The 15,028-nt window shown below is 39.6% G+C and overlaps 1 protein-coding gene across 1 annotated transcript in view; it reads left to right on the top strand.

Annotated features, from left to right (window-relative positions):
* Nucleotides 1-349: 349 nt before the first annotated feature.
* unc13c (unc-13 homolog C (C. elegans)) overlaps nucleotides 350-15,028 on the top strand; it is a 169,000-nt gene continuing 154,321 nt past the window's right edge. The window contains exons 1-4 of the mRNA XM_016546895.1: nucleotides 350-776; nucleotides 4,936-8,478; nucleotides 14,173-14,195; nucleotides 14,703-14,752. Of these exons, the coding sequence (XP_016402381.1) occupies nucleotides 5,175-8,478; nucleotides 14,173-14,195; nucleotides 14,703-14,752 (3,377 nt within the window). The 5' untranslated portion in view covers nucleotides 350-776; nucleotides 4,936-5,174. The remainder of the gene's footprint in view (nucleotides 777-4,935; nucleotides 8,479-14,172; nucleotides 14,196-14,702; nucleotides 14,753-15,028) is intronic.

The following is a 15,028-nucleotide window of genomic DNA, read 5'->3' as shown; positions in this document are numbered from 1 at the left end:
TTAGAGCATGAATGAAACAGACAGAATGAGAGAGAGGTTAAAACGAGAGAAAGAGTGCAGGATATTAATGCAAGGGTTTAATAGCTGCAAGTCAGTCTTCGATTATGTTAGGATGAATGGAATGGACAGAATGAGAGAGAGGTTAAAACGAGAGGACATTGATGCAAGGTTTAATAGCTGCAAGTCAGTCTTCGATTCTGTTACACACACACACATTCATCCCGCCTTCCTGCTGTGCATCTCATCCTTTCCCATCCTTCCTTCTCTCTCTCTGTCTCTCGTTCTCTCTCTCTCTCGTGTCACGTGTGCAGGTCTGTGAATCGCAGCAGCGGCTTTGTGCATCTCTTTCTGTGTGAGCGAGAGAGAGGCTCAGGGCTGCACTCCTCCAAGGGCTTCTCGTACTCTTCTCAGCACACGTTCACACACGCGCATACCGTGCATCCAGACAGGGAGCTTTAACCATCCCAGACACACAGTCTGCTGCCCGGTGGAGTGCTGCGAATCAGTCTGGGAGAGGAGGGATTTCACCCAGGATCCGTCTGTGATTTGCAACAGCATGCGCCCGCCGAGCCAGACTTCATCCCAAGGTTGAGCTGAGCGCTGCAGCAGGCGACGAGGGAGGAATGGATCGCAGAGAGAGCAGGACGTGGAACTGAGGCTCGCTGTGTGCGTTTGCATCGTCGGAGGATGCTTTGGGCATCGCGGCAGGGCGTTTAAGAGTTCGGCGGATGCTAGTGGATGGATTTTGCCTGCTGTCGGAGAGGGTTGTGATTCAGGTACGTGTGTGTACTAACTTAAACTGTTGCATCTTGAACCTTAAATTGCACTTGAGCTGATCATGCATTTTTTTGCGTGCATGAATCTGTGCATCACTTTTTATGTCATTCTGTGCCATTAGACTTTGTGGTACGTCCGAGACTGATGCTTTCAGCGTGTTTCTCGCTGATCAACATCTGGTGGCATGTCCTCGCAGGCAGAGAGGGATGATTGAAGCGCTCGCTGGATTATAAAGAGCTCTCTAATTCCCGCAGCTCTGATTTGTTGCATTTCTCGTACTGAGAGCATGCATCGCTCTCGCAAATTAGCGTTTGCTTAATGCATGCATGGATGATTGCATGCATGCATTCCGGGACAACCGCCCTGATGATGTTCTCGGTCAAGGGGCCTCAAAATCAGCTGTGCTCATATTTAAAATGCATGCATTTTAAGGTTTAGAAAGCATATGCAGAAACGGATCTGTGCATGCCGAGGTTTCGCGGGGTAATGAGTGAATGTGAGATGAGCAACGGATTGTAATTGTGTTAGTGGTTGGGTCTCTCTCTCTTTCTTGCTGTCTCCCATCCCTCTCGCTTTATCTTAAATATGCATCAGGAAGGGCTGAGGCTGTCAGAGGAGTGTCTGTATGTGAGGTATATGGGGTCAGAGCCCTGCGTCTGCTTCGGATCGATAATCCATGTTTTTTGCATCTCAAGCTCACGGACGACCACACATGAGAATCGACTTTCCTCGGGGCGACAGAGGGAGAGAGAGAGAGGCTAATGAGCTGCCCGTCTTTATGAGGCATTGCACAACAAACTGTCAAGCGCAATAATTTGGAGCAGCTACATAATAAATGAAGTAAACTAATAACTGGCTGAAAAAATAACTTGGAATTAAATGCACATATCTCACAGTGTGCTTTCACAATTGGCTTTTGGGAAGGAACCGAGTCAGTTTCACTTTATAGTTCGGTTCATTTGGATAGTGAAACAGTTTTCTGATTCCACACCGGAATCTGCTTAAAGGTGGTTTGAGATTGGGTTGTTGTTAACAGTACAGGTTGCAAATCATAAGAAAGCATTGCAATCTAGCTTAAAATACCTCGTAAAATTATTTAGACTAAATAGATATATAAATAGATAAAAAAAATAAAATAACAGTTGGCATACATAAAAATATAGAGCTATAAAATTAAAGGAATAGTTAATCAAAAAATTAAGATTTGCTGAAAATGTACTCACCCTCAGGACATTAAAGATGTAGATGAGTTTGTCTCTTCATGGGAGCAGATTTGGAGAAATTTAGCATTACATAATTTGCTCACCAATGGATCTTCTGCAGTGAATGGGTGCCGTCAGAATGAGAGTCCAAACAGCTGATAAAAAGTAATCCAGCTAATAATCCACATCTGATAAAAACATCTGATAATCCACAAGTAATCCACACCACTCCAGTCCTTCAATTAACATCTCGTTCAGCCAAAAGCTGCGTGTTTGTTAGAAACATTGAGACGTTTTGTCCAAAAATGAGTCCTCTCTAACAGCTTCTACTCTTCTTTCCACTAGATCTTAGATCATGCATGCAGGGAATTGCTCTCTTTTAGACACAGGAGCATTAGTGCATCAATCAAGTTCTTTCATGCCAGAGTCAGCAAACCATTTCTCTATGGACCTCGCTTGGTGTGCAGGTCATTGTCATGCTGGAATAAAAATAATTGCATTTCTGTATGCTTGATTGTATATGCTTGTGTTAGTAGTCTGTGTAGATGAAATAGCCAGACCTGTTCGTTTGTAGGTGGTGTCACATTCGTTTGGTCATTTAGTGTAGAGACATTGATTTTTCATTAGCTATCCAATAAAGTGACTCTAAAACAACATAAATTCGGAATAAGATTAAAATATGCATATTTTCCATAGTGGACTTTATGATGATCTTCAGCATTGCATTTACATCATATCCAATTAAATTTGATTGGCATTGTGAATTAGTAGTTGATTACCTGTTGGGGTTGTGTTGGAAAAATATTGGCTACTCTAATCAGATTTAATCGTCTCATCTGTATTTTTCAGTAGATTGATTAATTGAGCTCTATAATGCTGTAATGGCTTAATAAAGAGACAGTGAGTTCAACTATTAATCACAGAAGAGCTAATAAATTGATTGGAAAAGGGAATTAGAAACCTTTGGTCTCAGCATTTGTTTCCACTGCCCAGACTGGACTATTCTAAAGGGAACATCTATGTCATTAGGTCCAAAGTCTTAATCATTGTCTAAGAAGCCACATGCTGGAGTTTTACCTGCCGAATACCAGTGATTGTGACATTTGACGTCTGTTATTGAGTGGTTTGGTTGTGTTGAATAGGCAGTATGTGTGGCAGATGACTGAATTTTCGAAATGTGACATTATTTTCAAGACGATTAAGCACCTCCATTTTTTTTTTAAAGACTATATTAAAGTATTTATTGTCATGAAAATAATGCTATAATGCAAAAAAAATCTTGATGGTTCTTCAAAACTGCAAAGAGAGCACTGCAGAAAAAAAAATCCTAATCAATAGTTTTGTCTTGTTTTCAGAAAACAACAGATATTAGGACTTGTTTAAGAGAATTTATAGAATTAAGAGGTTTTATGGATTTATGCTCAAGACAGGTGACAAAATAAACTTAATTCAAGATTCAAATCTTTTTATCAAAATCATTTTATCTTATTTACATAACTTAAGAAGCAACAAGAAGAAGAATCTTGTTTTATAGGATATTTAGCTATTTTTAGTGGAAAACAAGACAAAAATACTGGTGTCCTGAAACATGACCATGTTCTTGACAGGATACAGAGCGAGTTAAGCACTGATCATCAAATTATATCCGATTGGATTAATAACATTTGAGTGTACAAGCTTTGTTTGGTTAAAATGACATTAGTGGAGTGAAAACTGCTTTAGAAGGTCTGAGAGAGAGAGAGAGAAGTCTGTAAACATCAAGGTGTGTGACTCACAGCAACACATCTGTCAAAAATGCCACCAGCACACACACACACACACACACACACACACACACACGTTACACAGATTGTCACCTGTCCTGTTCTGTGTTATAGGGGAATTACTGCTAAACTGGACCATGTTTGTATTGCAACTGAATTTAAGCAATGATTTTCACTGACAGATACTGAATCTATTTAAATATACATCTATATGTTTACAAATGCGCACGTACAGCTAGATATTTTCTAGATCTGAAGAAAATGTGACTCAGCAAAGTTCTAGAGTAGTTGGGTGTTTGCAAGGGCATTGCTATGATGTTTTAATTGTTTTTTTTTCTAGTTGGTTGATTATAGGTTCAAGTCAAACAAATCCACCCCCAGCCAGTCCCTACTTACAGTGTATGTTTTCCTTCACCCGCAGAATTTCACAGCACATCTCTCTCTTTCTTATGCCATTATACGTTTTTAGGCTCTGTGTGAATGGTATTTAATTAGACACAACAAGGCCCTTTAGTGCAGTAATGCAATATGACTGTATTCCTCACATTTTACCTCCATTTATGATTAATGTATGCGCTTTTGGACAAAACCATTCATGTCTGAATTATTGATATTCAAACATATACTTTTCCATAACATATAAGGTCTTGCCCGTTACACTTGAGTACATAGTCCAGGTCAATGGTCATATTGTGTTTTCTAGTGCATTTGAAGTGCATTTCAGCTGTGATAATTAGCTTGTATGCCTGTATCATGGGATACTACTGTACATGTGTCATTTCCAAAGGTGGTGTAACTCGATTAATGGTTATATTGCCATACCAAATAATCACTCATTTTGAAGCTAGAAATGCATTGATTTGTAAAATAATGTAAACGAAATTATTCATATCAGGCTGTTTAAGGGTTTATTGGATGTCCAAAACAATTCTGTTGTGGCCCAGAATCTTTTCTGCTCTAGTTTCTGTGAAAATAAGGTTTCTGCAATTCTCACAAAATGTGACACATCTAGCTCAGCTGAATTGGATCTGACAGCCTCATAAGAAACGGACTATGAAATTGGGGCTCTAGTACAAATAATTATTCAATGATTTATTATACAGTACGTGCAGTGTAACATTCAGAGTTATGCATTTTACATGCTGACCTTCAGTGCAAACTAACTGAAAAGATCTTTCTTTTTCTTTTTTCAGAGACATGAGGCCTCTTCTGAAGAACACCCTTGAATATTTCCCTCACTGAGGATGTGCAGTGATTTCTGCTCGGCACAACCGCATCTGAGGTCACTTCTTGTCTAGACCCTCTTTTATACCTCAGGGTTGACTTTCAAAACTCATAAGTGTCTGTGTGCTTCCTGTTGACCACCGCTGGATTTGAGACCAGTTTTGCTTCATTGCATCCGGAGTGCAAAACTGCTGAAACATTGCCCTCCATGGTTTCTGCCCATTTCAAGAAGCTATCGTCTTACATCGTAAAGATTTGCAAAGGAATGTTTACAAAGAAACTGGCAAATACCACAAAGAAGAAAGAGAGTAGTGAAAACAAAAAAGAACCCAAAACGTCCCCTGAACTGCAATCACGGAACCCGACGTTCTCAACCACACTGAAAAGCACAGTAAAAAAAATCTCCAAATGCTCGTCGGCACGCAATATATCTCTTGAGGAGGATGACGGAAAAACCGACTGTTCTTCTCTTTCGCCAACATTCAGTTACCGTGTAGCAATTGCCAATGGACTTCCAAAAAATGCCCTCTTTCTGAACAATAATGAGTTTCATGAGGTCTTGTCAATTGGTAGCGATTACTTTGACTCTCTAAACGAGGCAAAACTTGTCCATAGATTCGATGAACAAAAAGCTTATACAATGCCAGGAAGAAGGAACAGGAAGAGCTTGATTAGTTTAGCGCCCTCTGATGGCAGCTCGGAAGGGGAGCGGGGAGAGCGCAGCAGTCTCCACACCCTTCGATTGGGTGCTCTGAAAAAACTGAGGAAGTGGAAGAAGAGCCAAGAATGTGTGTCCTCGGACTCAGAGGCCAGCAACTGGAGAAAGACTCTTGGCATCAGAAGCAAATCTCTGGACCGGGCTGGCCGACACCAGAAAACCACTACCCTGGAGCCGGGGTCCAGCTCGACGGGATGTATCAGTCAGACTCAGGATGTGATGGAGATGATCTTCAAAGAACTTCAGGGAATCAGTCAGATCGAGTCTGAGCTCTCAGAACTTCGAGGGCACGTTAACGCCCTCAAAAGCTCCATCGACGAGATCTCCAGCAGCGTGGAGGTGGTGCAGAGTGAAATCGAGCAGTTACGTTCAGGGTTCGTGCAGTCCAGACGCGAGACTCGAGACATTCATGATTACATCAGACAGATTAGCCAACAGACCAACAAAGCTACTCTGAGATTTCTAAATGTGCCTGAGGAGAAGTACGAAAAAACTGAAGACCTTATTTATCAGATCCTAAAAGAGAAAATGGGTTTTTCTGAAGCACGCAAGACATTTAAAATTGAATTGGCCCATCGACTAGGGCAACAAAGAGAATGTTACAATGCTAAACCTCGACCAATTGTAGTTATATTTTCAAGCCCACAAGACAGGGATTTAGTTTTGAAAAAGTGTTATAAGCTAAAAGGGACTGGAATATCCATTTCGACAGATAGTCTAGCACACGATTCAAAAGAAAAGAGAGACAAGCCGATGGCTTCCTCTCAGACATATGAAAGCATGGACATCAAGGTCTCAGCCAAAGACAAGGCTGAAAGTGATGACTGGGACTCAATGGAGAGCGACAAAGAACTTGATGAATTAAACAAGAACAAATATGCAATTGTGTCCAAACCACCTCCAAAAAGTAAATCGGACAAGAAAAAGTCTCACGATCACCGAAGGATGGCAGATGACTCTGCATACTCTGTGCACTATGCGGATAATACAGCCTACGATGATCACGACAAGCAAAGCAAGTCCTACTATTCTGACATAACACCTGGATGGCTGTCTCAGAGTGACTACTCCACTCCCAAACTCAGTCGGTCTGAATCGGACTGCTCCAAACTTTGCCAGTCTTACTCCGAGGACTTCTCAGAGAGTCAGTATTTCAGCAGAGTCAACGGCTGTTCCTTGCTTTCCTCCTCAGATCAGGAACTTTGGCAACGGAAGCAAGAAGACATGGCGTCCTCCTGGTACGCTAGTCCCCCCAGTCAAACTCTGAGCCAAGAACAACCTTATGCGGAACATAATGAAGTTGAAACCACAGAGACTATTGACAGTGGTGTAAGTAATGGTCTTGTTTGTATATCAGGGGACAGGAGCCATTACAGCGGCTCTCAGCTGTCGCTGCAGGGTGACCTCTCACCGTGGAAAGATTGGCATCACATTGAACAAGGTGCTGATTCAGGTTTGGAAGCCTCCACTGAACAGAACATAATATCTGAAATCAGTAGCCCCTTTGACCCTACAGCTAACCCTGGTTTCCCTGAGAAAATTACTAAATGCCTTGAGGTTGATTTGCAATTTGAAGGTGAGACCTTTTTGACACTAGATAGCACTCCTGAGACAGGCCAAGACCAAGATATAGATATAGAAACTGAATTTTTGGAACCTGAGCTTGAGCCAGAACCAGAATCAGAACCAGAACAAATGCCACAGCCTGAACCAGAACCTGAACCAGAGCCTGAACCAGAGCCAGAACCAGAACCAGAGCCAGAAGTTGTGATTGAACCCATACCAAAACCAGTACCTAAACCTGTGGCTGAACCGCAACTCGAAAAGAAGCCCAAGACCAAAAAGATCCAAGCTAAGCCTGAATCAGCTCCACAAACTTTGCAGCGACAGGATGTGAACCACCTCCAGCAGAACCCGAAATCGTCCTCCATGTACCGGAGCCAGAGTGAGATCAGAAATGAGAAAGTGGAGGAAGTCCCCAAATCCTGGAGTAGCAGGCTCAGCATAGATCTCAGCGAAAAAACCTTCAGCTTTGGAGGATTTGGATCCTCCCTGCAAAGAGCAAAGTCAGCTTTGGATTTTGTGTGGAATAAAGGTTCCCAAAGCACTAGCACCCCAGTTGAAGAACCGAGCAACACCTCATTCATGGGCAGGTTCAGAACCATGTCCCAGTCCACAGCGAACAGCTCCAGCACAACCATTGACTCTGACGTCTACACAGAACCTTTCTATTTCAAGGCAGAAGAGGAAGAACAACCTGCTGAGCAACCCGTGGACAATGAGACACATTATGTTGAGGTGATGGAACAAGTGCTGGCCAATCTGGAAAACAGAACAAATGCTAACGAGGCTGAGGAGCAGTACCAAGACGAGGTATACGATGTTTTGCACGAGTATGACATCTCGCAAGAGGGTAACCTCGTGCTGGAATATGACTGCAGCCTTGATGAGGAATACAGTGAGGACTATGACGACAATCCGATGACTGAAGACACAGAGGAGTATGAGGTGAGTTTGGTGGATTATGTGGAAGAAACCGAGGAACCAGAAGCAGAGACCGAGGAGCAGGAGGAGAGCAAAGAGGAGGTGCAGGAAGTTCAAGAGGCATCAGAAATGAAGGGAGCAGATGAGGTAAAAGAGACTGTAGAACAAGAGGATGAGAACAAAAATGTTACAGAGGTTCCTGTGCAAGAAGCACCACCCAAAAAAAGGATGCGTCCCACCTTCAAAGAGGCAGCACTGAGAGCTTACAGGAAGCAGATGGCTGAGCTGGAACAGCAGATCCTGGCAGGAGGTATGAACCAACCAGTTATGTGTGTTTACATGCTGACTTATTATAGTTGTCTTGAAGGGTTTTAGTCAAGGTTTTGGTCAGTGAGCCATTGATTGAGTCAATTGAGATCCACCATTGTTTATATGATGTATTTCTAAGGTCTTGGTTCATGAAATCTCAGACTCTATTAAGGGTTGTTTTGAAGGGCAAGAAGATAATTACTAGTATTTGATGTTGAGTGGTTAGAACTGGCTATTGATTTTGTGTGTGTGTGTGTATGTGGTTGTCCAGTGCCTCAGAGTTCAGATGAAAGTGTACTTCACCTTTTGTGGCCTTCATTAACTTTAGAGAGTTTAATCAACAGTTTCACCAACGCGGCTTTTTATATTTAAGCATTTATTTTGAATGAAATATAATAATGTTTTTCTCATCATGTACTGTCACTGTCATTCCAAACCATCGTGGAACATGAAAAGAGACAATTTGGCAATGTCTATATGTAGCACTTTCTTATTCACTAGATGCATATACAGTATTTATCATTGGATGTCCAAAAAGGCATCATAAAGTAGTCCATTTGACTTGTGTGCTATATTTCCTCTGATGTCATACAATAGCTTTGTTTCAAATTGTTACTCATTGGAAATCGTGCCGCCATCGTAGCTCTCATTGTGCACATGCATTTTCAGATCAGGCCAGGGTTGATGTCAGTGACAGCAAACAACATTGGCTCTTCTTGTAACGTGCACCACATTTGAATTTGTGTATATGTGCATATGTGTTTTATTTTGGGTGAATTAGTCCTCTTATAACTGCAAGCAGTCTCAAAGGTGTTTTCAAAGTCAGTGTACCCTTTAAACAGATGTCAATATATGATTAACGGAATGATTATTAGGAGTTGCTGTTGTTAACAGCTGAAAAGTGTCATCTGTATGCCAGTCAGGAATCAGGGGAATTTCCACCCAGTCTTACTCACACTGAAAGCGCTCTTGACCTAGATGTGAGAATCACAGTCACAGCACACGGCAAGCCCAGCGCCGCACTCCACAATGCTGAGTACTGTTGGGATACTGTATTTAGGCTGCTCATTCATGCTGCACACTAACAGCCAGATGCTCTGTGTACTATAGTGGATTCTGATTCCCTAAAACACAAGCCACAAATCACAGACCAAATCAGTTCATCACAGGCATTACAGTGAGGTTTAGCACAATTCAACAATTGGATTCCAGAAATGATTGCACTTTCACTGAGATGTTTTACGTGCACGTAGAGTGCAGATTCAGCAAATGCACAATTACTTCATTTAACTTCTTGCATTGCATCACTATTGTTGTGCATTTAGCACCTGATTAAAGGCATTGTAACAGTGCTTCAACACAATAGACCTTTGAGATCTGAAAGAGTGCTTTCTACACACTGACAGAAGCTTTAGTCTGTGGAAATACAGCATCTATATAATAGGACAAGGAACAGACTGTTCTGCTGACACTGAGTTGGTGCGCTTGGCAGGTTGAGCATTTAATTTTAATTTCAGCTAGAAAAAGACAGTCACCCTATGAAGAGGGTGCTGTTCTCTTAGGGCTTTCACTTTTATGACACTATAGGCACTTGTTGAAATGTGATGTCTATTAGTTACATTAGTGTCTGAGTGTGTATGTTCAAATATATTAAAAGTATATATATATATATATATATATATATTCTCATATATTACTTTTAATATATATATTTTTTTATATATGCAATATTTTCATATATATGCATATATGTGTGTATATACATATATACACATACATACAAAAAACAAAGCTATGTAATGTGTAATTCTTGTAAAAGTAGACATCACATTTCAACAACTGCCGAGTTTATAATTTTTTAATATTATATACTATAAAATATTTTTATATTTTATGCTGAAGTTTATATTTGTAGTATATGATATAAAATATTTGTAATTTTTTTTCTGATTTTTTTCAGCTTTGTCAATGATTAATGGACATTTAAAAAACAAAACAAACATTATATACAGTATTTATTTTATTTTGTATTTTTTATAATATATTTTCCATTAACAAAGCTGCAAATAGGAGTGCTAATGATTCGCTTTCTCCAGGTTTATCCTCCTTGATGAAAACACAGAAATATTCTTCAGTTCAGTGGTGCTGGTATTTAGCTCATTGTTTTCACACAGCCAATTTAAATTCTCAGCTCTCATTTTCTCCTTGAGTAATTAAAGAATGCAGATCAGAAATCATTTGCATAAAATGAGGAACTGTCATGGAGGGGCTCTGAGTGTCGTGGCTGTTTTGGTTCAGTCTTTTTCAGGTTGTTTTAAAAGCAGGGCTGCACATTTTAGGAGCCTTTTACAGTGAGGTCTCTTAGGATTAGTTCTTCCTGCCAAACTCATCTTCATTTAGTTCTAGCCTGAACTGCATTCACGTGCTAATTCCTCCTCCCAAGGGTGCTTGCTAACCAGGTCAGTGTTGTTGGGACTCTTATATCAGTCTTGTTCTGAGACTAGCGCTGTGAGCCGGCACTCCTCGCTTCACGTGTTTATTATATCCATTTTATATTTCCGCTCTGATCCATCGAGGTCTGCTGACTTTGTTTATAAGCCAGCTCTGTTTGAAAGTAGTCTATCCATTCTCTGAATATTTTATTTAGATCACAGCGCTCACAGATTTGACAAATGTGTGCAGCACTGATAGTAAATACTTTTTGCCATTTGCAGATAGAAAATGTTTCCTTTCCTCTCTATTTTTAGGAATTCCTATTTTAAGATAGAAATGTCTTTATTGACTGTTCAAACGCACAAAAAAATAAATAATAATAATTTCTGCCCTAGATTTACATTGCTCTACATTTACATTGCATTTCAGTAATCAAGGATTGTGACTTTATTAGGAATATTCTTCATAGAAATGGACATGAAAGTTAAGAAAATCTAACTTGACCCTGTTTACTTTATTTACTGTATACATGTTCTGGTAAATGATGCATCAGTGCATGTTATTCAGATCGGATCATTAAAATGTAATAACTTTAATACTACACCTAAGCTCAGTTTCACAAAGAAATATATTGAATTACGGAATAAACAGTTAAAGTGCATTGCAAATCGTGTTTCATATTTAGATTAAAGTCAGCATGAAATCAAAATTGACCAAATTTACTTATAATATAAATGTTCTTGGTCTTGTTGTGCACGATTCATCAGGGCATGTTTTTCAAAGGAAAAATTTTTTCATTATGTTTTATCAAAATATAACACATTACAGTACCTTCTGTTTTATTGGGAAATATGTCATGATAATTAAGCTTTATTATTTAAGTGGTGAACAACAGGGATATTTTCTACTGTAGTTTGTTTTTGAAAGACTTTATTAATGAAAGTGATGCATTTAGCCAGAGCTCAGTGGAAACTGACCACTGATCCAAATGAGTGAAGGAGGTTTTCCGTCACCTCTCTCATAGGCCGATATGTTTTAGCCTTGAGGACCCCAGCCAAAATATTCATCTCACTTCATCATATCTCATTTCATTTCTCTCACTGACCAAGAAATCTAAAAGGAAATTTATGAAAAAAATCCCTCTGTGCATTTATATTCACCTGTCCATAAAATGGATACATTTCAGAGACAGTGGACAGTGTGTGATCTTGTTTTAAGGGTCAATTTCATGAGGCCTGTCAAAAATGTTGCATATTTACTGTCAAAATAAGAATTTTTTCATGAATCATATAATATGTTCTTTCCAGATGTAAATGTGAGTTTGATTGTTGTTGATGTAAAAACAAATATTGCAGTAATCAGAATAACCATTAAAAAGAATTGGAATTATTAATATTATTAATAATAATAAAGTCCCTTTAAGGCAAGTCATGTCACTCGGTGGCCATCTTTGAAACGCCTCTCGGGCATGCAAGTGCAGCTCCTATCTCTTTGAATGGGGAAACATCAAATTCTCCAAAACCGTTCGCCAAGCTTAAGATTAAGTTTCATATTTGAAATCACCAATGATATCTGACAACAACAGTCTCATAAATATTGTTTCTTTTGCTCAAATAGCGATAAAAAAAGCGTATTTTTCAGGCTATACCAGCCAGTGCGCATGCGCAGTCCTGAGCGCACGTCTCAGAACGCTGACTGTCTCTATAGCAACCAGGACTTCAATCGGCAGCTGCAGTAACGCGCTGACTTTACCGATTAGCGATTGGCTCTTTTACCTAGTAGGCGGGGCTTCGTTCAATAGAACAATTTGGAGTAGACGTCACTGTTACGTCACTTGCAGCTGCGGAGATATAATCTCGGAATTTAAAGAAAAAAAATCAGAATTTTGAAATTTAAACTCAATTTCCTTTTTTATTCCGTGGCTTGCATTTTCTGCCACCAGATAGGCTCCGCCCCCCAAAAACGTCATCACTGTTTGCAAACACTGAAATGAGTCTATAAAGCGGCCAGATTGAGCGTTGCATTTTTCCCCATTCAAAACTATACGAGTGACACGTCTTGGGTATTCTATAGTCTTTGATAATAATTGCCATTTCCTTTATTATTAATGGAGATTCTGATCACTGTAATTTAGTATTTTTAATTTTATAAACAGGTTTACAGGTCTTATTTTCTGTTTAAAAAAGAATGTTGACATTAAACAATACTTTTTTTTTTTTTTATTATTATTATAAAAAAATGTCCATGTCACATTTTACCCCAAAATCAAAAGAAAAAAAAGGGATATATATAGGGATATATAATTTTAATTTAACACTAATTACATATGTATATTATATATTGTATATTATATTTAATAAAATTATATAATTTTCATATCAACATATTTTTAAGACCTGTAAAACTGATTAGTAGTGAATCAGTGCTGGATGGTCAAGTTGGATGGTTGGTTGCTATAAAATCGATGTGGAACAAACAGGCCTATAAAACACCCAAATAAATACAAGTTAGTCCTCAGTTTAGTGTTTCTTTGACACTGAAGGATGGTCTGAGCATTACAGAAGGTACGAGTAACCCTTCATAAGCCCAGCAGGAAAGATTTGATCAATACTCTGTTTGACCATCCTCGTCTCCACTCTATTAACCAGCTAGATTTAAGCTCCACGGCTGTTCTTCTAGGTGTCTATGTGTGTTTATTAACCTCTGACGCTCTCTGAAAACTCACTTTTATCGTTCATGGTCCAGCGAGCTCTGAAGCTATCGCACTAAAGCTGAACTAATCATTGCTATTACATTTAAACACTTGAGCGACATTAAAGCGTCTGAGGTGATCTTTGAGACCGACTGAAGGAGGATGATCTACTGTAATATGAGAAATCAGGGTCAGTAATGGTCATCAGTGTAACCTCATCTCTGAGGTTTTAATCTGCCCATAATTTAGCAGAAATCGTGTTTGGGTACTGATAGTCTGAAGTGTCATGAGCGGTCTCTCTGTGCTGGACACTGCAGGCTTTTACAGCGTTATATGGCCGGTGTAGTATGAGAGAAAGATGATATATTGGCTCAAGGTTTACGTGTGTGTGTGTGTGTATCAGGGATTATACTCTGACTGAGATATTGTAAATGAGCTGTGCTGGCACTGTTTGTTTGGCTCCATTAGGCACAAGTCATTATAAGTGTGTGCAGTTATTTATAGATAAAGGAGTCGATATGTGCTGTCATTTCTAACGTTCCTCTCTGTATTTCTGTTTTTCTTCTGCAGACAGCACTGCTCTGGACACCGAGGTCTTCTTGTGTTTTCTATACTTATATAATTTTTCACCAGTTTCTGTCTGTGTTTGTTCATCTTTGAATGTATATGAAATATGCTGCATGTTTTTTCAGTGTTCTCGTTTAATTGCTTGGTGGTGATGTTAATGAGCATTATACAGAGAGACAGATAGACAAATAGACATATGGATAGACAGATAGATGTGTAGAGGACTAGTAGATGGATAGATGGACAGATAGACAAACAGATGGGTAGACATACAGATAGATAGATAGATAGATAGATAGATGGATGGATGGATGGATGGATGGATGGATGGATAGGTAGATTTGTACTGTACTGATCTTATTTTTTTATTATGTATTTTGTCTGTATTCGTACTTGTTTGTCATTGTTTATGTGTTTCTTTTGTGTGACTGTGTGTGTGTTGTATATTTACTGTACAGGTAAACGATATACAGTAAGTACAGTGTCTTATTGATCTGTGTAAGTCATCAGCAGGCTGTTTTCTTGTTTGAAAGGGTTGTGCCAACATCCTGGACCCAGCCAAACTGGGGCTGAGCGGCGGAGGGTGAGTACAGACACACTCAACACCAAACACACACGGGAAATAAAGGAAGAGAGCTAAACACCATTATACACAGGAGAGAGTGTGTAGAGTTACACTCTTACAGGTGCTGTATATATACATATATGGCCTCATATACATATATGGCCTCATATTCTCGAGCCGTAGGGTCTCCTCATCTTCCATTTATCACTGACACACACACACACACACACACACACACAGACTCGCTGATATTATTTTGCTCTTATAGACCGCAGGCAGGAGAGAAGGGGTATG

Source organism: Sinocyclocheilus rhinocerous, unplaced genomic scaffold (genome assembly GCF_001515625.1).
Source record: "Sinocyclocheilus rhinocerous isolate Xijiao unplaced genomic scaffold, SAMN03320098_v1.1 scaffold942, whole genome shotgun sequence".
NCBI lineage: Eukaryota > Metazoa > Chordata > Actinopteri > Cypriniformes > Cyprinidae > Sinocyclocheilus > Sinocyclocheilus rhinocerous.
The sequence above is the reverse complement of the archived record's forward strand: the minus strand, read 5'-3'. Positions and strand labels throughout refer to the sequence as shown.